This window comes from Thalassophryne amazonica, chromosome 14 (genome assembly GCF_902500255.1).
Source record: "Thalassophryne amazonica chromosome 14, fThaAma1.1, whole genome shotgun sequence".
Taxonomy (NCBI): Eukaryota; Metazoa; Chordata; class Actinopteri; order Batrachoidiformes; family Batrachoididae; genus Thalassophryne; species Thalassophryne amazonica.
Genome location: NC_047116.1, coordinates 57980347 through 58008139, shown reverse-complemented (window position 1 = coordinate 58008139; position 27793 = coordinate 57980347). Strand labels below are relative to the sequence as shown.

The window sequence follows — 27793 nt, the reverse complement described above, 5'->3', positions numbered from 1 at the left end:
TCACCTTGCCCAATGCAGATTCGAGATTCATCACTGAATATGACTTTCATCCAGTCATCCACAGTCCATGATTGCTTTTCCTTAGCCCATTGTAACCTTGTTTTTTTATGTTTAGGTGTTAATGATGGCTTTCTTTTAGCTTTTCTGTATGTAAATCCCATTTCCTTTAGGTGGTTTCTTACAGTTCGGTCACAGACGTTGACTCCAGTTTCCTCCCATTCGTTCCTCATTTGTTGTGCATTTTCGATTTTTGAGACATACTGCTTTAAGTTTTCTGTCTTGACGCTTTGATGTCTTCCTTGGTCTACCAGTATGTTTGCCTTTATCAACCTTCCCATGTTGTTTGTATTTGGTCCAGAGTTTAGACACAGCTGACTGTGAACAACCAACAGCTTTTGCAACATTGCGTGATGATTTACCCTCTTAAGAGTTTGATAATCCTCTCCTTTGTTTCAATTGACATCTCTCGTGTTGGAGCCATGATTCATGTCAGTCCACTTGGTGCAACAGCTCTCCAAGGTGTGATCACTCCTTTTTAGAAGCAGACTAACGAGCAGATCTAATTTGATGCAGGTGTTAGTTTTGGGGATGAAAATTTACAGGGTGATTCCATAATTTATTCCTCAGAATTGAGTGATTCCATATTTTTTTTCCCTCTGCTTGGTCTAAAAAAGTAACCGTTACTGACTGCCACAATTTTTTTTTTCCTGATTTCTTATAGTGTTTCTTAAAGCCAGAAAGTTGCCATTTGAAATGACTTTAGTTTTGTGTCATGTCTGTGATCTGCTTTTTTTTTTCTACAAAATTAAACAACTGAATGAACATCCTCTGAGGGCGATGAGTCCATAATTTTTGCCAGGGGTTGTAATATCCCTAATTTCTCCAAAAATCTTAGTCCTATCAACTTTCCGTTTGCATAGCATTCATCCTTGACCCAAAATACCCAATCATAACAAAGGGCAAATGCCAGCTCTCCCCGGTTTCTCAGTGATCGAAGCCATACACATACATGCACCCACACAGAAGCCACTTAGCTATTAATATATATTAGACCTGTTCAAAATGTCAAATATTACAAAATCTTTTGGGCCACGTGTTCTTCTTGTTCCACTAATAAAATAAAAGATCTGTGCCAAATTTTATTATAATTGGACATTGTTTAGGGTCCCCCACAAAGCAACAATTTTCCACAAACAAGCCATGTAGTAATCCAGTAATTCCAGTAATGTTCTCCTCTGGGTGACCAATCAACCACCACTTTTTGTGATTAGAAGCCATCACATGTATCCGGAAAAGAAAAATAATGGCATCAGAGTCTTCACCCGTTACGGTGATGTTGCCTTGCCAGCAAAGGGAGAGGAAAATGTGTCACTCTGGGGGACGTCTAAGTCTTATCTGATTGACTTCAATTTTGGTCTGCACCTATAAAACCCCACGTGGAACAAAAACTACATGTGGCCAGAAGTCTCTCACAACTTTTATTTTTTCACTATACAACATGAACATCCCTAATACAGTGAGGAAAATAAGTATTTTAACACCCTGCGATTTTGCAAGTTCTCCCACTTAGAAATTATGGAGGGTTCTGAAATTTTCATCTTAGGTGCATGTCCACTGTGAGAGACAATCTTTAAAAAAAAAAAAAAAAAAGAATCTGGAAATCACAATGTATGATTTTTTAAATAATTTATTTGTATGTTACTGCTGCAAATAAGTATTTGAACACCTGTGAAAATCAATGTTAATATTTGGTACACTAGCCTTTGGTTGCAGTTACAGAGGTCAAACGTTTCCTGTAGTTTTTCACCAGGTTTGCACACACTGCAGCAGGGATTTTGGTCCACTCCTCCATACAGATCTTCTCCAGATCTTTCAGGTTTGGAGTTTCAGCTCACCTCCAAAGATTTTCTATTGAGTTCAGGTCTGGAGACTGGCCAGGCCACTCCAGGACCTTGAAATGCTTCTTACGGAGCCCCCACTTAGTTGCCCAGGCTGTGTGTTTGGGATCACTGTCATGCTGGCAGAACCAGCCATGACCCATCTTCAATGCTCTAACTGAGGGAAGGAGGTTGTTTGCCAAAATCTCGCAATACATGACCCCATCCATCCTCCCTTCAATACGGTGCAGTCATCCTGTCCCCTTTGCAGAAGAGCACCCCCAGAGTATGACGGTTCCACCCCTATGCTTCACGGTTGGGATAGTTTTCTTGGGGTTGTTCTCATCCTCTAAACATGGTAAGTGGAGTTGATTCCAAAAAGCTCTATTCTGGTCTCATCTGACCACATGACCTTCTCCCATGCCTCCTCTGGATCATCCAGATGGTCACTGGTGAACTTCAAACTGGCCTGGACATGTGCTGGCTTGAGCAGGGGGACATTGCTGCCCTGACTGTGGTCCCAGCTCTCTTCAGGTCATTGACCAGGTGCTCCTGTGTAGTTCTGAGCTTTCTCAGAATCATCCTTACCCCACAAAGTGAGATCTTGCATGGAATCCCAGACCGAGGGAGATTGACAGTCATCTTGTGTTTCTTCTACTTTCTAATAAATAATCATAACAGTTGTTGCCTTCTACCAAGCTACTTGCCTGTTGTCCTGTAGTCCCAGCCTTGTGCAGGTCTACAGTTTTGTCCCTGCGGTCCTTAGACAGCTCTTTGGTCTTGGCTATGGTGGACAGGTTGGAGTGTGATTGATTGAGTGTATGAACAGGTGTCTTTTATACAGGTAACAAGTTCAAACAGGTGCAATTAATACAGGTAAAGAGTGCAGAATAAGAGGGCTTCTTAAAGAAAAACTAACAGGTCTGTGTGAGCCAGAATTCTTGCTGATTGGTAGGTGTTCAAATACTTATTTGCAGCAGTAACATACAAATAGTAAGTAAGTCCCTTCGGCTGCTCCCTTGTTTGCACTCGGGGTCGCCACAGCAAATCCAAGGTGGATCTGCATGTTGAATTGGCACAGGTTTTACGCCGGATGCCCTTCCTGACGCAACTCCACATTATATGGAGAAATGTGGCAGGGGTGGGATTTGAACCCGGAACCTTCTGCACTGAAACCAAGCGCATTAACCACTTGGCCACCACCCCTGCTCAGTAACATACAATTATTTAAAAAAAAAAAAAAAAAATCATACATTGTGATTTATGGATTTTTTTTTTTTTTTTAAGATTATGTCTCTCACAGTGGACATGCACCTAAGATGAAAATTTCAGACCCCTCCATGATTTGATGATTCTAAGTGGGAGAACTTGCAAAACCGCAGGGTGCTCAAACACTTATTTTCCTCACTGTATATATATATATAAACAGTATTTTTCACACACTTTTTCTGGTCATATTTCAGCATAGAAATTTACTGTAAAGGATCTGCAGCATTTTGAGAATGCAAGCTTCCGTGTGGGATTTAGTGTGATCAGCCCTGGCACTCGAGCTGAGAGAACTGAATTAGCAGCATAGCAGCTGCTTCAAGCCCTTTTTTCCCCAAAGCAAACATTTATTTTCATAATCTGAGCTGGCAGTGGGCTCAGTGACAGCACCAACAACATGGAATGTGCTGCAGAGGACGTGTGTATGTGTGAAAGCAGTAGTGTCATGGTGTGCATAGTTTTGACTAAATCTCTTCTCTGACCTATATAGCAGTGCAAATTCCCAATGAAATGTGCCAGAGAGGTGGAAGACAGACAGACACAAAAAAGATGGCGGAGGGTATAGAGAGGGATAATGGAGTAAAATAAAGGGGTAAGCATATATTTTTCTTAGAGAGTAAAGGGCAATGATGCAAACGACTAGATGAAAAAGCAGGAAACATAAAATCCGGCGCAGTGGTAAAACAGACACACAAAAGACTAAGACAGGAGCAATTATTATGACGACAGAGGGGCTCGTTTAGAAATCTAGGGCTGAATGCTAAATCTCAACAGCAGATCAGTGTTAAACCCAAATTATCAGGCTGCACGTGTCAGTGCAACATCGTGACTGTAGTCCAGCTTTTGTAACTCATGCAACCCATGAGGTGTTTGTCACACAATCAGAAGAGCAGAGAGCTATAACAGACTGCAGCAACACTGCACACGTCGTCATATACACAACTCAAGAATTGCAAAGCTGTACTGCAATTTAGATTTGTCCTAAAAGCACACTGATGTTTAAACAAAATTCTCTCAGCTCTTATGTCAGTATAACACCATAATGACAAAATTAACTGGTCTTCTCAGAATTCGGAAACCACTCTTCAAGTCTTTAAATTTTGGTATCCAAAAATAGAAGTGGTGGCCACCGCTGCTTGTTTTATTGGCCTTGTTTAGAAGAACATACACCATGGAAAGAACAAAACTCACAAACACGCTCATCTCAACATACATGTAACTACAAAACCACACATATGATAAGAAAAAAGTAACACTTGTTCTTAATTTCTTTCATACATGTGATAAGATTAATCCCCGCAACAAGCCCAGATTTGTCCACATGGCAGACATATATAAGCAAAACATTTTAAATTAGTTGTCCCTATAAGGTCACCCAGGCTTAACAAAGTGTTTAAATTAATGAGTAAAACACTCAAAATCTCAATGATTTCACAGCATTGAATCAAAGTAAAACACACAGTTGCTTGTCGCAACTCCACAAATGTGTTTTTTGACTATCAATCGGACAAACAAGACTTTTGCTAAAGTCTCTCACAATTTTACATAGTAATTTATAAAATAGTGGCATTAAAGATCTCTCTCACACACTGGCATACACATACACACACCCAATCACCACGCAGGCTTAACTGACTTTTAATGGCCTCAGAGAGGCAGCTATAAATGCACTGGACTAACCACAGTCATTACATTTAACAGTGTGTGCAGCTAAAGAGAGACATAATGAATTGCCTTTCCATTGTGATCTAGTCAGCATATCTTGGGAGCAGTACTTACACTGAACAGCATAGGACGCCAGCAGTGCAGCTGTGTTGTGTGGACAGGGCAATCTGGAAGACACACACACACACACACACACACACACACACACACACACACACACACACACACACACACACACACACACACACACACACACACACACACACACACACACACACACACACACACACACACACACACACACACACACACACACACACAAAAACCAACATGCAACCAAGATATCCACATATTGGTAATTAAAATAATTAAGATCAATGGTAATTATTCAAAAACAGTAAAGACTAGTATCCTTAACAGATAAACAACTATGAACATGCTAATATTATTAACCAGGGCTGAACTCTGCACTCTGCTCAGTCTCTCCAATCAGCCAATCACAGCCACAGAAGCCAATAACTGATTCAGAGTAGTCAGGTGTCTTTGTGGCTTCCCTCAATGGTCTCCTCCTTGCACAGTAACTCAGTTTATTTATTTTTTTTTTTTTTTGAGAACTGCCTACTCCAGACACATTTACCATACAGTACCATACTGACTGTATTTAATAATGAATGATGTCAGCAAAATCCAAGACATATTCAGTGACTTGGAAATATTCACATAGCCATTCCCGACTTTTCTAAAGAAAGCTGACAGTAAAAGTGATAATATACTCCAAATTCATTAAAGGGGGGGCCAGTAAGTTTTTTTTTTTGTTTGTTTGTTTTTTTTTTGTATTTTCAAAGTATTTTGTTTTGTTGTTCAGTAGCTATGGACATTTCTTAAAAGTCTATCATATGAAACTGGCTAATTAGCATTTCATACTGAACATATTTCAAATTTTCAAATATAAATTTTTAATTTCAGGTGCTAGTGAATTTGACCAGGAATGTAATTTATCATTTAATTTCATATTTGTAATATTTTTGGAGATACACTTGATAGAAGGCAGAACCACAATCACTGCCGAGTGAAACTATGACTGGCGAAAAAGTTTTTTGTTTTTTTTTGTTTTTTTTTAAATGGAAGCAGCCTTCTTGTGAAATGATCTGGCTCAAAACATCTATGGAACAACATCTAATCACCTGGTAAGGACAACATACTCACCTTCCAGTTAATATGTCCTGCTTGAGCTGAAGGAAGTACTGGTACCTGAATACGGAGTAACAAAGAGTTAGGATGACAAAGTAGTGAAACATTCTCTAAAAAAGACCCCCCCACCACCGGAATAAGCAGTTTTAGAAAATGAATGAAAGAATAAAATAACTCACCATCTTTTAGCTGAGACTCAAATTTACTCACAGCATAATACCAAATCACAGACACTGCAAATTTAGTAATCATAGCTAATCAACTCGTGTACTGTTGTTCTGAGAAATTTACACACACGTGATGAGCATGGATGTCATAAGAATATGGGTTTTCAGTAGTTTCTTTGAACCATATTCTCTTCCTGAGGCAGAATGATTGTACAACATATTGAACATCTTTAATTTTAAAACCCTGTATTGATTTTCTGAAATCAACATATGGTCAAAATTATATCATGTACAGTAAAACGCATACATACGGTACACCTAATATTAGGTTGAATGTCCCTTGAATGACACTTGTGGTAGCCATCAACAAGCTTCTGGCAGAATTCTGGCTGGATATTTGAGGACTACTCTTTGCAGAACTTACAGTCCGATTTACATTTCTGGTGTCCAGGCACAATCCAGATATTTTTAATAGTGTTGAGGTCAGGGCTTTTGGAAGGCCATTCCAAAACAGTTTCAGTAATGGTTTGAAGTTTTGCTGAAGAATTATGCAACAGCCCACCTCATTCATTATTCCACCATCTTAATGCAATACACCAGATACACAGGTAGCAAAGCAACTCCATGATGTTACCACCATCACCACGTTTAACAATGTATAGTGTTCGTGGATTGAAAGCCTGACGTTTGCTCCTTCAAACATACAGAAGGTTTGGACACACTTTCCCATTCAATTAAATGGGAAAATGTGTCCAAGCTTTTGAGTGGTAGTGTATCTCTAGTCATTGCGGTCAAACGATCATCTGACTACCACTCCAATTCCAATGAAGTTGAGACGTTGTGTAAAATGTAAATAAAAACAGAATACAATGATTTGCAAATACTGTTCAGCCTATATTCAACTGAATACACCACAAAGACAAGATATTTAATGTTCAAACTGATAAACTTCATTGTTTTTGTGCAAATATTTGCTCATTTTGAAATGCTTATGGTGCTCATGGTCTCGGGGAGAGCCCGAGACCCGAGAGTATGAGTTCCCCCTCCCCAAAGAGCAGCTCCTTTCTATTTAAACCAAGAAGACTGGATGCAGGACTGGTGTGCTTCTCATTTTAAAAGGAAGATGCCATGTGGGTGAGCTGCTGTTGTTCCCCTTGCTGAGGTCTTCAGTTATTGTCTGAAGGGAAGTTTTTCTGCTGTCTGAGAATACTAAAACCTAAATAAAGTATATTCCAGCAATGCATGTCACCATCCCCAAGTGCATTTCAAAGAATCACGATGCATTTCATCAGTCACGTGTCCTGATAAACTATGGCACCTGGGTTTCCATAGCACCTGGTCCTAAAGGGACAAGCACTAAAATGTAGCTACCGGTCTTACAGAGAGAAGCGTGCATATGTTGCATCCTTAATGGATTAAGCAGACACAGGAACAAGGTGTTTTTCAAAGCCTTAATTCTTTTATGTTTAAGCACTTCCCTTAAGGGTCGAGTTTGTATTTTTGCCTGTATATTTTATTTATAGGATGCTTGCTAACCTATCCTAGTTCGCTGATAATATGACCTGAAAAAGTCTCATCTACTTTTAAGTAAAGCACCATTAGCTTTGACGTTCTGACTAAGGTGGAAGTTGGCCTGGAAAGTCTCAAGAGGGGAAAACAAGCACTTTATAGAGATGAATTACGAACAGGAACTACTAGATGTGTGTACTCCATTTTGTAATGATAACTGACTTATGTCCCTGTGCAGAAATTAACAATATGAAATTACAGAGTTGCAAACCTTGAAGGACGTCTTTGAGTACCACTCTGTGCAAAGTAGTGCTGGGTGGAAAAGATCGATTCACCAATCTTAAATCCATTCATTCCCACAGATCGATTCATACATCCAAAGATATATATATATATACACACACACACACATATACACACACACATACATACATACACACACACACTTCTCGTCCGCATTATAACAGTGTGCGTGAAAAAAAATTCTGCTGCAGTTGGGCTGTTGCGCTGTTTCAGAGAGTGTGTAACAGGAAAAATTAAGTGATCATTTCTCTACATTGATTGTGGACACGTTACTTCTGATTTAGTAGCAGCGCGTCCACAATTTATTCATCAATCTCTGTCAAAGCCATTTAAAGATGTCAATCATGACTACCAAGACTGTCTGTTGTTGCAGGCAAGAAAAGAGAATTGTCCGCCATTTAATTCACACAGTAGTTTTGTTTGTTTTTAGTTTTTCTCCCCCAATTCCTCATAACGTGCCATTTCCGTGGGACAGCACACAAAGTTTCTCTGATGTGGCCTGTGTGATAACTTTTCCCATAGCCACGTTCTCCTGCTGCAGGAGAATTTAGGAGAATTGTTCTCCTGCAGCGTGTCACGCAGCGTGCGCTACAGATGCAAGTGTTGTAGGGGAGACGGGCTGCTTTCACTCTAAAAATATTTTTAATTTACAACTCTTTGAAACACTACTGCCTGCATTTTGAGTGCGAAATTTTGTGAAGTAATATTAATATGTTGCATAGCTAGACAATCGGGTAACAGCTCAAAAAATGAAACCAAATTGAGATTGATCAAATCAAAATAAACAATTCTGAATCTTAAGAATCAGAATCGAATTGATTTTTGAAATTTGAATAGATACCCAGCCCTAGTGCCAAGATATACCCATGACATCCAACACAACCTGTACAAATTTCCAACTACCTAAACTTGTAAAACCTGGGAGGTAGCAATTAATGCAAATACTTAAATTAATACTTTTAGACTATTCTAATTATAAAATTAAATAAATACTTAAAAACTGTAAACCTAATACAGGACATTTAAGAGGCACAACATTATTTCATTGTAGTATGTGAGCTTCTTACCGTGTGTATTCCTCCTGGAGCTTACTGGGGTCTGTCACAAAAAATTTTACTCTGAAGCTCAAGTTATGCGGAGACCCTCCTGGAAAAATAATTAACAATTAGAGAATAAAATAACCCATACTTTAGCAGATGTGCAAGTTGGGGTGCATGAGACCTGAAACTTTAATTTAAACTAATTAATCATTGTTTTACACTAAGAACATATATTTCTGAAAAATGACCATTCAGACAATATTAATTTATGTTGTACATTACATATTGTATGTAAAGGGTAACTGAGAATTAAACTGTATTTTTCTGACTATAAGTCACAGGCTTTTATTTGTTTATTTCCTTAATTAATTCATATTGGTTTGGAAAGTCCCATGATTTATATTCCAAAGTGACTTAAGGAAAAAAATATTGCATTATCATCTATGGCCACAAGATGGCAACATCTATATGTGAGACAAGCTGCTTCTGTATACTGAATGAGTTACTGTGATTCACACTCTGGAGCAAAAAAGTGGCAATAATGCACCAACAAAGAGGTAGCAGTTCTGAAGGAAACTGTTCTTAAAGAAAAAAAATGTAATAATCATTCTCTCAAAATGAAAGACCGTGCTTTGATTAAAAAGAGGGAATCTATATATTGAAAGCGAAGTGACCTCTGTGTACATGTGTTTAATTAACATGGAGAAACTGGGGACAGCTGACATTTGCCGTTTGGTATGCTTATAGATTTTGGGTCAAGGATGAATGCTGCGAATACAGAAAGTTGATAGGACTAATATTTGTGGAGAAATTAGGGCTCTTAATTCAATTCAATTTGAATTTATTTCATTTATATAGCACCAAATCACAATGAAGCTGCCTCAAGGCACTTCACACAAGTAAGGTCTAACCTCAACCCCTAGAGCAAGCATGTAGGTGACAGTGGTAAGGAAAAAGTCCCTCTGATGAAGAAACATCAAGCAGACCAGACTCAAAGGGCTGACCCTCTGCTAGGGCCATGCTACAGACACACTTGACAATACAAATATACAGGTAATTTTTGGGAGTCCATGTTGGTGGACAGAACGGGAGGCGTGCAGAAGAAGACACCCACTCCAATCTCTGGATGGACCCACACCTAAGAGAAAGAGATAAAAAACAGAATCAGGTGACACAAAGCCCAGGCCAGTACATAGAGTTTAATTAGGTCAGCTAAGTATGGAGGTGCTAGCCCAAGAAGAATTTTGTAATTTGAACAATGGACGTTGATATCACCGTTAATCAGTCCCTGGTAGCCAGACAAGTTCTGAACAAAGGAAATATCTCAACCATGCCAGTTGAATATGGCCTCAAATAAATGTGTTGAATAATAAATATTCACAAAACATTTTCCTTTTAATTTCCTGCACTTTCAGTTAAAATCATTGCAGAAACTTTGCAGAATTTATTACCACACTTGGAAAAAAACTCCAACTACCTATACTATCAACACAATCCAATCTAGAGCCCGTGGATCCCCACAGGCAACGTGCTAGTATAACCTTTATTCTGCACTGAACAACAACTCGGACCACGTGAGAAAACTGGCAACAACAGGTCACCTAGATTAAGCTAAGGTGCTATTATCATTTCCAAATGTTATAGAAAAGAGTTATCAAACATTTAATTAGATATGGACATACTTTCCCACTCAACTGAATGAGAAAGTGTGTCCAAACATTTGACTGGTAGTGTAGAACTCATTGCTCTTGAACATTAAACTAAATACAGTAAGACTCGCATATAATGGATTCAGGTGACCAGTGAATTTTATCCTTTATAATCGAAATCCGCTATATTTATAAAACGGACAAAATCTGTTACATGTATAAAACTGACAAAATCTGTTATATGTATGTAACAGATTAGTTACAGCCAGGAGGCACTGAACGATCTATGGGGAATACCCAACACCAATTAAGCTTACGTATTTCCTTGATTAAACTATTCCTTGAATTGGAACCTGCCCTATTTAATAGCCGGGTCAAAACATTGTCTGAACAATAAACGCCTACCTTAATTAAGCGCCAGGAATTATATGCATTAAAAAGATTACATGTGGTTGAGCAACTCTTTTTTCTAAGTCCGCTGCAGAATGGTACCTTAAAATTCTAAAACCTGATTTATGCTTCTGCAATTACGATTTCCATGGCCATGGAATGAGGTCAACATGCATGTGACCCTTTTAAAGTTCTCCATCGTGTTGATGGGCATCTTAATGCAATTTACAGCAGGAACAGTGGCTTTTTGTGGATCAATTTGTCCCTCAACAAGCTCCACTTCTTCATACGATTATCAACCTTCAAACCAACGGTACATTTCCCTCCATGAATTGCAGGTCATTTGAGCGTGTTTTTCTGACTCTGTCTTGTGTAGCTGGTCATATTTGCGGACTTTTCTGTCAAACAGTTGCCCCGGGGGGCAACTGTTTGTTGTGATTTGGCACTATATAAATAAAATTGATTTGATTTGAAACATATTTGAGCCATGATTGAAATGTAATCGGTGGGCACGCTGCAAAAACTATTAAAATATGCAGGGAGAGGAAGGAGTGAAACTGAAAAAGTGAGAAATCGCACCCTTTTGCGGTCTCTGTTATTTAGCAGGTGCGTGGGTTTGCAACCAAGCAGAGGGCTCTAATTTAAAGCTTTGTCTTTGGTTCACCAAATCCAGAGATACACTCAACAAAAATATAAACGCAACACTTTTGGTTTTGCTCCCATTTTGTATGAGATGAACTCAAAGATCTAAAACTTTTTTCCACATACACAATATCACCATTTCCCTCACATATTGTTCACAAACCAGTCTAAATCTATAATAGTGAGCACTTCTTTGCTGAGATAATCCATCCCACCTCACAGGTGTGCCATATCAAGATGCTGATTAGACACCATGATTAGTGCACAGGTGTGCCTTAGACTGCCCACAAATAAAAGGCCACTCTGAAAGGTGCAGTTTTATCACACAGCACAATGCCACAGATATCGCAAGATTTGAGGGAGCGTGCAATTGGCATGCTGACAGCAGGAATGTCAACCAGAGCTGTTGCTCGTGTATTGAATGTTCATTTCTCTACCATAAGCCGTCTCCAAAGGCGTTTCAGAGAATTTGGCAGTACATCCAACCAGCCTCACAACTGCCGACCACGTGTAACCACACCAGCCCAGGACCTCCACATCCAGCATGTTCACCTCCAAGATCATCTGAGACCAGCCACTCGGACAGCTGCTGAAACAATCGGTTTGCATAACCAAAGAATTTCTGCACAAACTGTCAGAAACCGTCTCAGGGAAGCTCATCTGCATGCTCGCCGTCCTCATCGGGGTCTCGACCTGACTCCAGTTCATCGTCGTAACCGACTTGAGTAGGCAAATGCTCACATTCGCTGGCGTTTGGCACGTTGGAGAGGTGTTCTCTTCACGGATGAATCCCGGTTCACACTGTTCAGGGCAGATGGCAGACAGCGTGTGTCGTCGTGTGGGTGAGCGGTTTTCTGATGTCAATGTTGTGGATCGAGTGGCCCATGGTGGCGGTGGGGTTATGGTATGGGCAGGTGTCTGTTATGGACGAAGAACACAGGTGCATTTTATTGATGGCATTTTGAATGCACAGAGACAAGATCCTGAGGCCCAATGTTGTGCCATACATCCAAGAACATCACCTCATGTTGCAGCAGGATAATGCACGGCCCCATGTTGCAAGGATCTGTACACAGTTCTTGGAAGCTGAAAATGTCCCATTTCTTGCACGGTTGGCATACTCACCGGACATGTCACCCATTGAGCATGTTTGGGATGCTCTGGACCGGCGTATACGACAGCGTGTACCAGTTCCTGCCAATATCCAGCAACTTCACACAGCCATTGAAGAGGAGTGGACCAACATTCCACAGGCCACAACTGACAACCTGATCAACTCGATGTGAAGGAGATGTGTTGCACTGCATGAGGCAAATGGTGGTCACACCAGATACTGACTGGTATCCCCCCCCCAATAAAACAAAACTGCACCTTTCAGAGTGGCCTTTTATTGTGGACAGTCTAAGGCACACCTGTGCACTAATCATGGTGTCTAATCAGCATCTTGGTATGGCACACCTGTGAGGTGGGATGGATTATCTCAGCAAAGGAGAAGTGCTCACTATTATAGATTTAGACTGGTTTGTGAACAATATTTGAGGGAAATGGTGATATTGTGTATGTGGAAAAAGTTTTAGATCTTTGAGTTCATCTCAAAATGGGAGCAAAACCAAAAATGTTGCGTTTATATTTTGTTGAGTGTATGTGTGAAACCTAACACCATATTGCAGTGCAGGCAGCAAGCAGCATTTTGTTAATAATCACCTGCCTCATTTAGGCGCAGGTCTGAGCACAGTTTAAAAACAAATGCCCAAACTTTTAATCAAGGATATATGGTACCCACTTTCCTCAAATCGCATAGTGTCAGTGCAGGACTTTGTTTCATATCTCTGTTACTGGGCACATCCAGACTGTTCTGTCCAGCATATGCGAGGGGTTTTCAATTCAAATGCATTGTGATCGAACAGGATGTTTTGTCCGATGTGAGCATAAATCCATTATACAAAAGCCGGCATATACAGTGTTTACTACATGGAAAACAACACAAAAGCACTGGGACTTTTTCCTTTTGTCTGGTGAGTGCTAATATCTGGTTCATACGATGACTGTTTAGGTGAGTTTTACTGTAGATGTAGTTTAACTACAACAAGGACCAAGTCAATGCCAACACTGAGCCAATCAGTCTTCAGGGAGCAAAGCAGTAACTGATCCAAGGTCTTAAATATGAGTGATTTATAGAAGACAGCAATATTTTTCAAAAGCTATTGTTGTACTATTGATGAGCAGAAAACACACAACAGTAACTCACTCCCAAAGACTGTCTGAACGGAGCGGTACTAAGCCCATCAAATGTTGCATAGGCTGTGTATAACACAAAACTATGTGGATACTGCTAAATCACTAAACTGCTCAGCATAAAAACATGGTTGAAACATAGTTCAATCTTGGCTCCAGGTTGATTACAGCCTACAACTACGGGTACAATGTAATACTTTTACATGTTACAAACTCTGTTTATCAGAATAAGTACAGGCATATAAACTGCAAAGATAAAAAGCAGAGATGAAACAAAGTTCAATCATGCTCAGCGTGGGCTGCAATTTGCTTAAGGTGGACTTTGGAATTAAAACCTGCACTCTGCCTGAACAACAGACGACTGCTTCAGTTTGTTAATTTTTAAGTTCAAAAACACACAGTCTTGTTTGAACTGACTGCTTAAGAAGTTCTTAACGACTGTGGAGAATGCATCAGTTAAGGCGGCGTGTGGAGAATTTCACTTACTTTTTAACTGTTTCCTCATGGGTTTGTTGGGATCAAGCCAGCGCTGTAAAATATTGATCAGGACAGACTGAGAGGGCACAACACTTCCATAAAACTACTACACAACCTCAATTATTCACTAGCAGCGCCACATGCATTTGTGCACGTACAACAGTGCACCAGCGTGCTCGCGCACACACACACACACCTGTCAGACACAACTGTGCACCAAGTACCATGCACACACAGACATGAATGAACAGATTTTTACACAGTCTTGGTTTATGTGATTTCATGATACTGACTCTTGAGGCCTCGGTAAGGCGCACGCACGCACGCACGCACGCACGCACGCACACACACACACACACACACACACACACACACACACACACACACACACACAGACACACTGACCGGTGAATCAGAGGAGTCATCAGCCAAGTGCAAGCCGAAATAGTCCCTCTCAGTCAGCTCCAGGTGCTTGAACACAACATCCAGCAACACCTGGCCATGATCTGACTTCTGCACACAAACAAAACAGAGAGGAATTACATCATTTCTCTCCATTATAAGGCTTACAACCCACTTGTGTTTTAGACATATCATTTAAAAAGAAAAGTGAAAAATCAGACAAACTGTACCACCTCAGTAAAAAGCTCACAGGAGAAACACAAATGGGGCTTAAATTGCATCCTGTGCATTACAGCATCAATAACAGCACGACATTTTTGTAAAACCCGTGCCATTGAAGTTCTGGGCACACTTTCCATCACAGGAGGCAGGTTTTTAAACAATTAAAAGGCTCACAATTTATCAAGACAGAAAGATTTCATCACATTCACATTAATGTGTGTTCCTTCACGTTGAGCCCTAATGCATCCACAGCATTCTACCATGCACAGAGGACATGCATGAGATATTCATTTATGGCATGCGTGTGTTGCTCTTCTACTGTGCATAACCTTTTCCAGTGCACCACACAAAAATAGTTGTAGCATCGTATGCATGAACAATAACATTTAACAGAAGTATAAAGTCTACTGTTCCTTTGGGATCATATTAGTCATGTATACCTACTTAAAAATATTGATTTTATTTTTCCATTTAGACATATCTGGGCACATCAACAATAACTTAATTTGTTTTACAATAGAGACACCAAAAGGAGATTAACTGGATGACAAAGATGGATGGAAGCCTTTATGTTTCAAAGTGACAGAATGAATTAAGAAAAAAAAGAATAGCACCAACTCAAAAAAGCACATCAACCAAGAAGAAAAGAGTAATGCTTTATGACTTGTGCTGAGTAAGCTTCTGACCAGGTCTCACAGTATATATGCGAGATGTGTCACGTGACTAAATCCATATCAGAAATGAACAGAGCATTTCCACAAGGGTTACGTTTACGTCATCAAGTCTAATAACGCTGCTAACCTGAGAAGATCCTGTTGTAGTATCAACATCAGTGTCATTTCTCCAGCTGCTCTTTTTCACCCATGGTGCTCTGGTTGAAAGTGGTGTGTTTAATGGAACAAATTGTTGTGTTAAAAATGAAATAATGAATGAAACAACATGGACAGTTCAATGTATAACTCTGTTGATGCTTTCCATTGGAGGATGGCACACGTTACAAATGGAATGAGGCAAGTTGGATTGTGATAAAATGTATGTCAAATTCAGGGATAAACTTTGTACAATTTTGTTTTACATTTTCTGATACTGATAGATCTAACAGCCAATCACATAGCAGAACAGCCTCTATCCATTAATGTTTTCTTGTGAACACAGTTTTTCGTTACTCTAAATCAGATCAGAGTGTTTAGAGAAAAAGCTTCATACCCCAGTGTCGTTTTTTTTTCAGAGCACTTCACCTTTTTTGTGCAGCCACTCTGTAGTCATATTATGTACTTCTGACTATAGTATATTTGACTAGTGTGAGTTCCTTGAGCCACAGCCAGTCTGCTGATGTGGGTCTGGTCGACTTGCAGAGGAGGCATGGGGTATAATCAAGCCAGATTCGGCCGCAGACGTCTGTCATGTGATCACATACAACAATGGAGCACAGAATTTAACAACAACAAATTCAATTTAACAACAACAAATATTATTACTACTTGGACAATACAGTCTTGAATTCATCCAACAACATTTGGGATAAAAATGGGTGTGGCTTAAACCTTATAGATGAACATTAATCATGGTCAGTGATCAAAGCTTTCCTCATCTGCTGCCTCCATAAAAGTCTTGTCGTGTACAGAATGATTGACTGATAATTCCCTTTTTGTATTATTTATTCAGACGGGACAGGTGGGGTAAAGCAATTATTACTGGAGATCCTTAGTTTTCTGTCAGCAAGGATGTTGTCATAATTCTATTTTGGTCTGCCCTGGGGGTACAGAAAATTGAATGAATGAAAATTAAAACAAAAGCGTTAAGTAAAAGTGAAGAGGAAAGTGTCCTAAGTTCTACTTTATTTGAACCTGCTGTATCATAGTTACCAGGGTTCTAGCCAGAACCATTTTAGTGCCGGGTAAATTACGTGATCGCAGCTTATAGCCGGGGGTGCAGAGGCCCCCACCAGGGGTCAAGGGGGCAAAGCCCCCTGAAGTTATAGGGTTTTATACCTCTAAAATGTTGTTGGCAAGCCCCATTTGAACCATTTCTGAATGGTTTTAGATGCTCTGAAAGCAAGAATAATAGACCAAAAAAAAAAAAAAAAAAAAAAAAAAAAGACATTTATGTTGTAATATTTCTAAACTTTTTTTTTTTTAAATGTTTCTGTCAAAGTCTAAATTAATAAAATAAATAACATTGAAAAGGTTAAAAACACATTCATGTTTGTTGGGCATATAGCATTCTTCTTTCGTCTTTTTCTGTCATGACAATTTTTTTTCCAACATATTTGAGTGGTCTAGCATTACTTAAAAAAACATCAACAACAAAAACAATATAACCACTAATAGATGGATTTCTGCTCTGGTGCATTTCCCATGACCCTTTGCGCTAGCCACCATCTTGTGCGTCAATCAAATTTTACAGGTCACTGATTCAGTTTGTCAACAAAAGAGACACTGCACATATTGTCCCAAGTGACAAGATTATACTGGCAATCAAGACACATATTGTCGCTAGTCAGAGAAAAAAGTAAGACTTGATGTTTAACTGTGAATTGTTTTGTTTTTTCTTTGTCACACACACGCACACTCATTACATCCACCAAGAACGTAATAAAATTGGCATTTATTTATTTAATATACTGCTTACATTCGGCGGGTGGTGTTGTCTGATCTGAGGTCGTAGCCCAAAGGTGTTTTTTTTTTCCTCCTCCTTCTTCTCGAGTGCCAGGACTTTTCCGCAACCAGTGCACACAGGACCGAGAAAGATGGTTTGACCGTCCTGTACTAACTGGCGATGCGTAACGTGGAGATGCTTTTGCACAGGCTGTAGAACACCACTTCGTTTCAGCATGACTTTTAGCACTCAGATGCTGGTGAATTCTTCAAAGCGCTAGGGTGATATTGGCTCAGTAATAATAAAAATACCAGCGCTGCTGCTGCTTCTGCTGATGGCAGTGACAGAACAGGGTGCGTGCTGGAGACCCTGAACCTTCGCACTGTGCATAAACACTGTGACAATTTCTGACAAAATATTCACTGTGCATGCAGTTGCTGAGTCCTCTCGCGCTCCTCCCTCCTCACTGTGGGTTTGCCAAATCACACAGTTAAACAGAAAATGACTGTCGCGTGGTGATGTGATCCCCAAAGTGAGACTTAAGTACATTTAAACAGGTGCTTTTTGCTGTGAAGTTCTGGTAAGCGTGATTGGATTCACGCGTAAATCTGTGGATCAGTCCAACAACTGTGGACACAGCATAAATCCCAGTGAGAGTGTTCTGCCAGCAGCCCGAATCATCCTCGTCTGCACGTACACGACAATTGTAGGCTTTCATTTCCTCTAACGTGTACACACTCACACCATATACTAAATAGTTGACAAGATCTGGGAAGGTGATGGCTGGGAGCTCTTCCTTGTCCGAGCACATTCTTCTTTTCCGATTGTGTACGGGTCCTTATTGTAAATTTCAGCAATTTTCTGTAAATACCTTGTTTTGCAAATTGGATTCAATGTGTCACGATATATTGGTTTTTCCTTATTGCAATTTTTATCCGGCTTTGAGGTCATCTTGAAATCATTAGAGTGGAAACTTTATCGAGGTCGCGATATACACAAAGAAAGTTGACACACAAGATGATGGACTGCGGAATTGTGGGAATTCCGCGACGTCGTCGGATATCTATCTATTGTCCCTCCTCTTCATCCCCCTCACTCTCACCATTCCTCTGAGCTTTTTGGAAACAGGAGCCTTTAAAATGTAAAATAAACCTTAAACTTCTGAATGTGCCAACATCTACCATCTATCTGACTCTTTGGATTATTTTAATGAAACATTTTAATGGAGTTTTTTTTTTCCTTTAAATCAGAGCGGAAAGTTTGATCTGTTTAAAGTGCTGAAAGAAGCTGACTGCTGCTTTCAGCAAATGCTGCCATTCAAGATATGAAGAAAATGAGAAATATATGTTATTTCTTTAATTATTTGGTTGAAATTGCAAAATAAAACAAAAGTACAACACTATAAGCTTGAAATATGATCGAATTGGTAAATTTTTCAGCAACATTTCAGTACATTTTTTGGAAAATCTGTGCTGGGCAGGAGAGGAAATTTGAACTTGAGTGTCAGGTGGAAATCTGCAGTACTGGGCGGTACCACCCGGCACCGCCCACTGTAGCTAGAACCCTGATAGTTACATGTAAGTTTTACTTGAATTAATAATACAACTGACATTTGAACAATAAATGTTACAGGAACAATGGCAAAAATTACAAAAAGACTCGTCAGCTCAGGATTGGGAGCATGTGATTATGCTGTTTATCCACCATCTTGCAGACCTGCTTTGGGTCTTGAACATGGACTGTATTTACTGGATAGAGCCTGCGTGATGCCACCCATCGGTTTTCTATACAGACTTGGAAAAGCCAAATTGTCCTCATTTTCTGGGTATCTCCATGTTGAGAGCCCCACTCGCATTGATCCATGATGAACTCATTAATGCATAAAGGGGGTGGAGCGTGAGAGGCTCCATGTGTGACGAAATAAAGCCTGAAAACGCCCCTCTCTCTGAGTCCAGTTTCATTTGGAAGCTACGAGGAGTCATTGTCGATGGACACAGTCACTCCAACTCAAACCAACCACACCCACAATTGTACAGAATTTTATTAAGTAAAATGTCAAACTAAGAAGTTCAAAAAATTCACTACCTGTACAGTTGTCGTGGAGGAGGAAACGCCTTTTTAGAGACCAAAACCATTTTTTGTACCAGGCTATAAACATGTTTAATTCTGCTCTGAAGTTGGACATTTTAAAATGGGCTACACTTCCTGGTTGGAGTCAAAATGCAAGTTCGGGTGTTGCTGCTTGAACCTGAATGACAACCACCAAGGTAGACCTGAGACTCATGCTCATCTCCCGGAAAAAAAAAAAACAAAAACAAACAAAAAACAAACAAAAAACATATCTAGTGTTATGTGTATTTCAGCAATGAGTTGGTCACCTGCACACTGAATCATGCTCCTTAACGTGCAATGAGGTCATAGTATCACAGCTGATGCCATAGCGTACGAGTTCTTACCCTCAACCTCACCTGATCCTGTTAAAGCTTGAAAGAAAAAGCAGGACGGTACAGCACAGTATGTGTAAGTAATGGGTACAAGTGGGGAACAGACTGATAGCTGACATGCTGCTGACTGTGGACGACAGCCGTTTAGGAGCCCAGTCTGTCTGTGAGTGTACGTTTTAACCATCTGCTGCTGCAACATCCGCATTAAGCAGCTTCCTCTTGCTGTCTTAACCTTGGGGCTAAATCCTTTCTTTCCATCTGCCTTGCTTCCATACAACCTCTTCACTGCATGTAAATAAAGATCAACTATTAAACATGCAAATGAAAAGAACATTATAAATGTGCACATTTCATTATAAAATATGGAGATGTGGAAGAAGTAACAATACCTGTCCACATGGGGGGTGTGTGCGTGTGTGTATATGATTTGCAATCTACAAACACATATGAGTGTGATTTGGAAACTCAGTTAGCTCTCTTGGAGGTATTTGTAGGTTTCTTTTTTTGCTTTCAGTTCACACCATCCTGGCAATTTAGGGTAGTAAACTGCTCATTTGCTAAAATGGTCGTGAAAGCGTATGAGAAAAGTTGCTTGGTGTGTGCTGCATTGTGGTTAAAGAAACCAGACATGGCATTTGTCACAAGACTGTCTTACTTTCTTGCCCATGTGTGGATATGAGCACACAACACATACATAACTGCACTTCTGACAACTACTTATTTTATACAAGGTAACACAAGCAGGATAGTGTCTTGCAGTGCATCCGGAAAGTATTCACAGTGCTTCACTTTTCCACATTTTGTTATGTTGACAGCCTTATTCCAAAATTGATGAAATTCTTTTTTTTTTTCCCCATCAAAATTCTACACACAATACCCCACAATGAAAATGTGAGATTTTTGCAAATGTATTAAAAATAATAATAATAATAAAAAAAATAAGAAATCACATGTACATAAGTATTCATGGCCTTTGCCATGTAGCTCAAAACTGAGCTTCCATCCTGTTTCCACTGATCATCCTTGAGATGTTTCTACTGCTTAACTGGAGTCCACTGGGGTAAACAGAATTGATTGGACATAATTTTGAAAGGCACATATGTGTCTACATGTAAAGTCTCACAGTTGACAGTGCATGTCAGACCACAAACCAAGAATGAAGTCAAAGGAATTGTCTGTACATCCCCAAGACAGGATTGTCTAGCGGCACAAATCTGGGAAATGGTACAAAAACATTTCTGCTGCTTTGAAGGTCCTAATGAGCACAGTAGCCTCCATCATCCATAAATGGAAAAAGTTCAAATCCACCAACTGAGTGATCTGAAGAGAAGGGCCTAAGTCAGAGAGATGACCAAGAACCCAATGGTCACTCTGTCAGAGCTCCAGCATTCCTCTGTGGAGAGAGGAGAACCTTCCAGATGGACAACCATCTCTGCAGCAATCTATCAATCAGGCCTGCATGGTAGAATGGCCAGACGGAAGCCACTCCTTAGTAAAAGGCACATGGCAGCCTGCTTGGAGTTTGCCAAAAGTCACCTGAAGGACTCTCAGACCATGAGAAACAAAATTCTCTGCTCTGATGAGACAAAGATTGAACACTTGGGCATGAATGCCAGGCTTCATGTTTGGAGGAAACCAGCTACCATCCCTACAGTGAAGCATGGTGGTGGCAGTACATGCTGTGGGGATGTTTGTCAGCGGTAGGAACTGGGAGACTAGTCACGATTGAGGACTCTTGTCTCTTCGGAAAGGGACAAAAAGCCAATGTGACAATGTCCCTAATTTTGGGGAACGCAAGGGGACAATTTCATTTACAATGCAGGGTTCTCTCGAGAAATTTTAGCATAGCGGTGCTGTTGGCCAATATCACAGAGGAGCGGCATGTGGAGACCCAACTCCCCACATCCAGAGGAACCTCTCGCATGTTGACTGTTTCAAGGACAAATGGAAGCCATTTTCTGCAACTTCAACCTTTAGTCTTCTCTAAATACACAACTTAAGAGACATAAGAAAATCTAAAAAACCAAGTTCTTCTTATGATAGAACGTTATGTATTGCACAATACACTCTAAATATACGAAATAGCTCTGGAATTAACTTAGATTATATTTTTACCTTTTACATACATGTTTCCAAACTACTGGACAATCAGGTACTTAAGCTCACAACAGCACCCAAATCATGAGCTCACAACATTTATTGAAACTAAAACAGTTACATGTACATTAAAATCATAAATTTGATTAAAGAATGCTGGATGGCACTTTCTTGTGTCATCCATGTATTTTTAATGTATTTATAATTATATTGTGTACTTACATTAATAATATATATTCCCTTTTCCATGAGGGACCGTAATTTCAGTTTATGAAACAGCAAAGTAGGAGATATTAATGGTCCAGTCCACTCCAGAAAGCTGTTGTGCATGCTGCGCTGCTCCATAAAAAGGCACGTAAATGAATAAAAACTGTCCTGTGTGAAACTGCTGATTCTTTCTTACCCCCAACAACAGACAAGAGTCCCAGTTAATGACTTCAACCAGCAGAAACGTGAGTCACAATTGATATCTTTAAATGGCTTTGACAAAGGTTGTTGAATGAACTGTCAAATCAAAAAAACATTGCGAGATGACACCACAGTATAACGGCGCTGTGATGAGAGTGTAATAGTGCAGTGCTGTTATTCCATTGTCTGGGGAGAACCCTGCAATGGTACAATTGTCAAAAGATTTATAACATTAATTTAAACAAAGTTGTATTTCGGCTTCATTTACTTCAAAACTGAAGTCCACACACCGTCGTAAACCATGTCCACACAAAAGGAGACCAGGCCAAAAGTGGCCAGTGGTGCACTAGTTGATAATACTCATTCATGCACTGCACAGTGGTAAGGCTGCTGTGCAACATCACACAGAGCATGTTAAGAATCAAAGCTTTATGCTGTTATTTTTTTGTATTCTTTGTGTTTTTCAAATAAGACTGCCTTCAGCAGTAAAGATGTCTGATGCGAAAGAGAAGTTACTGAAAAGAGTTTTAACAGCCCCAATCGATCAAGGAAACAATGAGAGAGTGTTTGATGAAGAAACAAGTGCAATGCAAAAATATATTAGAAAGTGGAGGTTCATGTGTGACTTTTATTTTAATGATGATACCAGACAAAAGCTGTGGCATAGATGTCAGATTCACTCCATTAACTATCCAGCGGGTGGCAGTACACAGGCAAAGCAAAGTTCCCCAAGGTGCATAATGATTTAACTTCATTACAAGATTTTTAATTCTGTCTGACACGATAGGACCCACTGCTTTTGAGATATTGTGTTAAAAATACTGGAAGAGATGAACTCTCTTTTACGATAATTTATCTATTCACTCACAACATTTTAGAAGTTACATATGAAGACGTTGACTCAGAGGCAAAGTGAGGAACAAAGTGGGTGAAATGGCTGGCCTCAGAGACATGAGGCAGTTAAGAAACGGGTAAGTTTCTAATTCAATGTTTCCACATGTAAAGCCATTCATAGAAATGTCTGGGAGTCTGTGCATGTCGACTGCTTCCCGCTAGTGTTACCAAGCTATTCAGACTGGATGAGGAAACCCTCTGTGCCTTTTATGCTGTGCTCCCAGGAAACTCATCAAAACTCTGCACGCGCGTGTGTGTGTGTGTGTGTGTGTGTGTTGCCCTTCTGTCTTCTGTGATATTTTAACAGCATCAGAGCAAAGTGTGCAATAAACTGGAGGAACAAACAGTCATACATTGTTCAGGAGAGCCACCATGTGATCTGTGTTCTTATACTCCATTCAAATGTTCAGTACATATTGACATACAGCATGATTAAAAAAAGAAACGAGGGGTGCGGGATATAAGTGATATAACCGTTTCACGGTATAAATTTGGCTGACAGTAGAGATTTAGACTCCACTGACCAATCGCGATAATGCTTGATGATGACGTTATCGTATCTTCCTCAGTGACTCTGAATGACTGGAAAAGGCTGCAGTCAGTGCTTTGGTCACCGGCTCCATCTCCACCTTGTTAGATTAAAACTTCTCCTTGTAAGAGTGCAAAATGATAAGCTATTTTAACCCTCTGGAGTCGCATGACTGAATTTGTTCATGTAAGTTACATGACCGAATTAAGCAATTGTCCGATTAAATTCACCAGACTAGGTCTCTGTTTCAATGCGTTTTAAAAGTGCACGCTTCAAGCTTTATACGAGTTTTTAAATTATGTTAATAGGCCTACTATAACTTGAAATATGATTAATAATTTCCACGTTTTTTGTGAATTTTATGGTCATATTTAGTGTGCGTGTCTCACATTTCCTCATTCAACTGCGCTGACAGCTGTCTCACCCAGGAGAGCAGAGGAAAAAAAAAAAAAAACACGCCTTCAGCTCTATCACTGGTGGAACCCCACGCATAAGCCAATCAGGATCATCAACCCACCTGGTGGCGTCTGAGGTCTTCCTGGACCAAACACCACCAAAAGCAGAAAAACTATCACTGCCTCCTGCTGGACAGAAGCAACAATGATGAAATGAGATTATTCCAATGCACAAAAATACATATTTAAGAAGTCAGAGGATCAGGTGCTCAAAATTAATTGTATCTGTTTTTGTTTTTTGTTATTTGCTTATTTTAATCAATTTAGCTTTGCAAAGGGACTATATGACCCATTCAGAAACACTTCCATTATAAATTTTACACTTACGTTTATATCGTGATATATACCATTTCCGTGAAGGGATTCAATTTATATCATGATATCAATTTTAAGTCATATCACCCAGCCCCAAGAAACATTATGTTTTTAATGAAATGAAACACTACACGTTAAATCCTACCTTGATACAATAAAACTGAACCGAGTCTTAGTCCCAACTGAATTCAGATGATTTGAATAACCTAAAATTTTTGTAATTGTGAAATAAAGTAATATTGAAACCATTCGTTGACTTATCAGGCATTCCTTCATAACAAAAAATGTCAGCTGTTTTCTTTTAAAAGTGAGCATTTGCTCCTGTTCTGAATAAATTACTGCAAAAAATGTGTTGTAAGGCTTTTTTTTGGTTTCTGAAACAAAACAGCTATGAAGCTGTTACCTTAAGCTGAACTCGTATTTATCATATGTTTTCATTACTTTGCAAAAATGATGACACATTAAAAAATAACAACACAAACATAATAAAAAAGTCTATACTTCAAAAAATAATTTCTTTGGCTTTGGAAAAGCAGTCATGTACCCTCTAAAATGCAGCGAGGGAATGGATGGATAGATAGAAACACAAAAACTATAAACACAATTATCTTTTAAAACACTAAACCCTTTCACATCTAGTTAACTTTAATGTGTCAAGATGGGTTTGAAGTAGGGGTGGTTGCCAATTCAAAATAAGAAAGTCCATATCTGTGCATAAATGTACTAAATCAGGAGTAAACTGTAGTTAAGTTCACACAACCCTATGGGAAGGATTTTGTGTAAATGTGCCCCGGGCAGACACTCCTTCCTCTCTGTCTCTCAATTTTCAATTTATTTTAATTTATTTCATTTTATTTAGTGCCAAATCACAACAAAGTTGCTTCAAGGTGCTTCACACAAGTAAGCACATCAACACATTTGTGGCTCTGAAATTACATTATATTACATTTACAATTCACTGCTTTACAAAGCCTAGGTCTGGTGGCCACCAGGGCACTGACTTTTAGTTCTAGTAGTGACTTGGAACAATCTGCCATAAAACAACTGCCCTACAAACAACTTACAGCAATTTACTGCTGTTTCTGGTTTACAGCTTTACAGGCACATACACGCGCTGGCTTCAAGTGTTGTCTTGAACCGGGGGAGTTCAGGGCTAGTGTTTGCTTTTAAATGCTAACATTAACGGGACTTGTCAAGCACAGACTGTTCTTGAGGTTAACTTGTTACATACGAGGTTTGTGGTGCAACCAATAGATCTTCTGACGCCAATGCGCATTTCTTCCTCACTGCAGATACAACAGAAAGATTTGAAGCTCACAAATGACACAGCAGAGTCTGGAATTTCTTTAAATGTCATATGTTTTGAGGGAGGGGCAGATGGCTAAAAGCAGGTGTGTGAATGTTCAGAATGTACTGTGTTGGAGACCAAAAATCTCTATTAATCAATGCTGTAGCATAAAGAGTTCACATGCTGAATACTGTGGGGTATGGAAAGAAACAAATTCAGACAAGAGCGCTGCATCCCAAACTTGGAGAGGAACAGCTACCAAGAGCACAAATGACTGAAGAAAAAAAAAAAATCTGCATCGGATGGAAGTGTGCACTGAGATTACAAATCAAGTGATCAAACCCAAAGACCGTTAATGCTTTACATCTCTCACATCACTCGGCGTATAGTGTGGGGACACCTGAAACCACAATCATCCTGCTAATTCCAATGATGTCAACAAAGGGCAACAAAGAACATGAAATGGACAAATTTGTTTCTCATTTCAATCCCAAGAAAACAAACATAAGTAAACGTGGAGTGTGTAAGCCTTTGTGTTCAGGAATGAAGGAAATTCAGGAATGTGTAAGGCTGCTTGCCCAGACAAGAAGAGAACAACATGGGGGAGTTCTTCCTGTCTCCCTCTGTCTGTCCTAATCGCACATAAAGAAAATGCACACAAAACATGATTGTGACCCCCAACAGGAGCCTGAACCCTCAAGTGTGTTACCCACAGCAACAAACTATCAATGACAAATATTTTCAGAAACACATATACATAAGGAAAGTGGCAAACATCCCACCTAAACATAATATCACACCCATAGGCTTACTGGTGGACAGTGAAGGGGCTTAGAATTCAAAAATTACAACGGAAGACACACCCAGCCAGCTACAGAGAGAAAACTACAGTAACCTCTTCTCCACAATTTTCATACAGAATGAAAATCTAACTCTTGGACACAGAATAATTCCCAAAGACAGAATTATTCTTATACTGCTTCATTCCCATTTAATCTCCAGGGGGCAGTACCACTGGATGAAGATGAACCTGCTTCCTCAAAACTACTGGATAGACATACAACCAATCAGAGCAGCAAAGCATGCAACTTAGGTTGAGCAACAACCAGACAAGGAGGCCTGGTGGCAAGTTTAATTCTCAGCAAGTTACTGAGGTCCACTCGTAGTTCAATTAGTCTCGTCAAGAAACAGGTGGAATACGCAGGAAAGCTGCGCTTGTTGGCAAAGCCACAAAGGGAGAAGAAGGGAGACAATATTTCCTCCCATAAGTAGGTGGTTTTGGTTATTCTTGTCACTTTGTCCGTGACATGTGGTCGCAAAACATGCGTGCCATGCCTGTGTCGTCCGAAGACATGGACCATTAACTCTTCACCTATGAGGAGTTGATATTTTCTCCTGCTAGACCGATATCTACTTAAAATATCTGTCATTAGTGATTAAAACTGTTCGACAACACTGACTTTTTTTTTTTTTATTTGCACCGTAAAATAACCAGACCGCTGCTCACAGATTATAATGATCCATGCTGTGCCACTTACAGTTACAGCCTCACACAGAGATGTGCACTCACACCACTGACTTCATGAATGAAACTCAGTCAAAGAATAATTGTGTTAAAAAAACACACACACACACACACACATACACACATATACATACACACATATACATACACACACACACACATACATACACACACATACACACACACATACACATATACATACACA

At 39.7% G+C, this 27793-nt stretch overlaps 1 protein-coding gene and 1 long non-coding RNA gene across 2 annotated transcripts in view; one reads left to right on the top strand and one right to left on the bottom strand.

Moving 5' to 3' along the window:
* Positions 1-27793, bottom strand: part of ptpn4a (protein tyrosine phosphatase non-receptor type 4a) — a 213514-nt gene that overhangs the window by 91259 nt on the left and 94462 nt on the right. Inside the window, exons 3-7 of the mRNA XM_034186241.1 lie at positions 14817-14924; positions 14421-14463; positions 9046-9124; positions 6015-6059; positions 4923-4975 (exon numbers count right to left, since the gene is read on the bottom strand). Of these exons, the coding sequence (XP_034042132.1) occupies positions 4923-4975; positions 6015-6059; positions 9046-9124; positions 14421-14463; positions 14817-14924 (328 nt within the window). The remainder of the gene's footprint in view (positions 1-4922; positions 4976-6014; positions 6060-9045; positions 9125-14420; positions 14464-14816; positions 14925-27793) is intronic.
* Positions 27480-27793, top strand: part of LOC117524456 — a 26232-nt gene continuing 25918 nt past the window's right edge. Inside the window, exon 1 of the long non-coding RNA XR_004564776.1 lies at positions 27480-27673. This is a non-coding gene — a long non-coding RNA (uncharacterized LOC117524456). The remainder of the gene's footprint in view (positions 27674-27793) is intronic.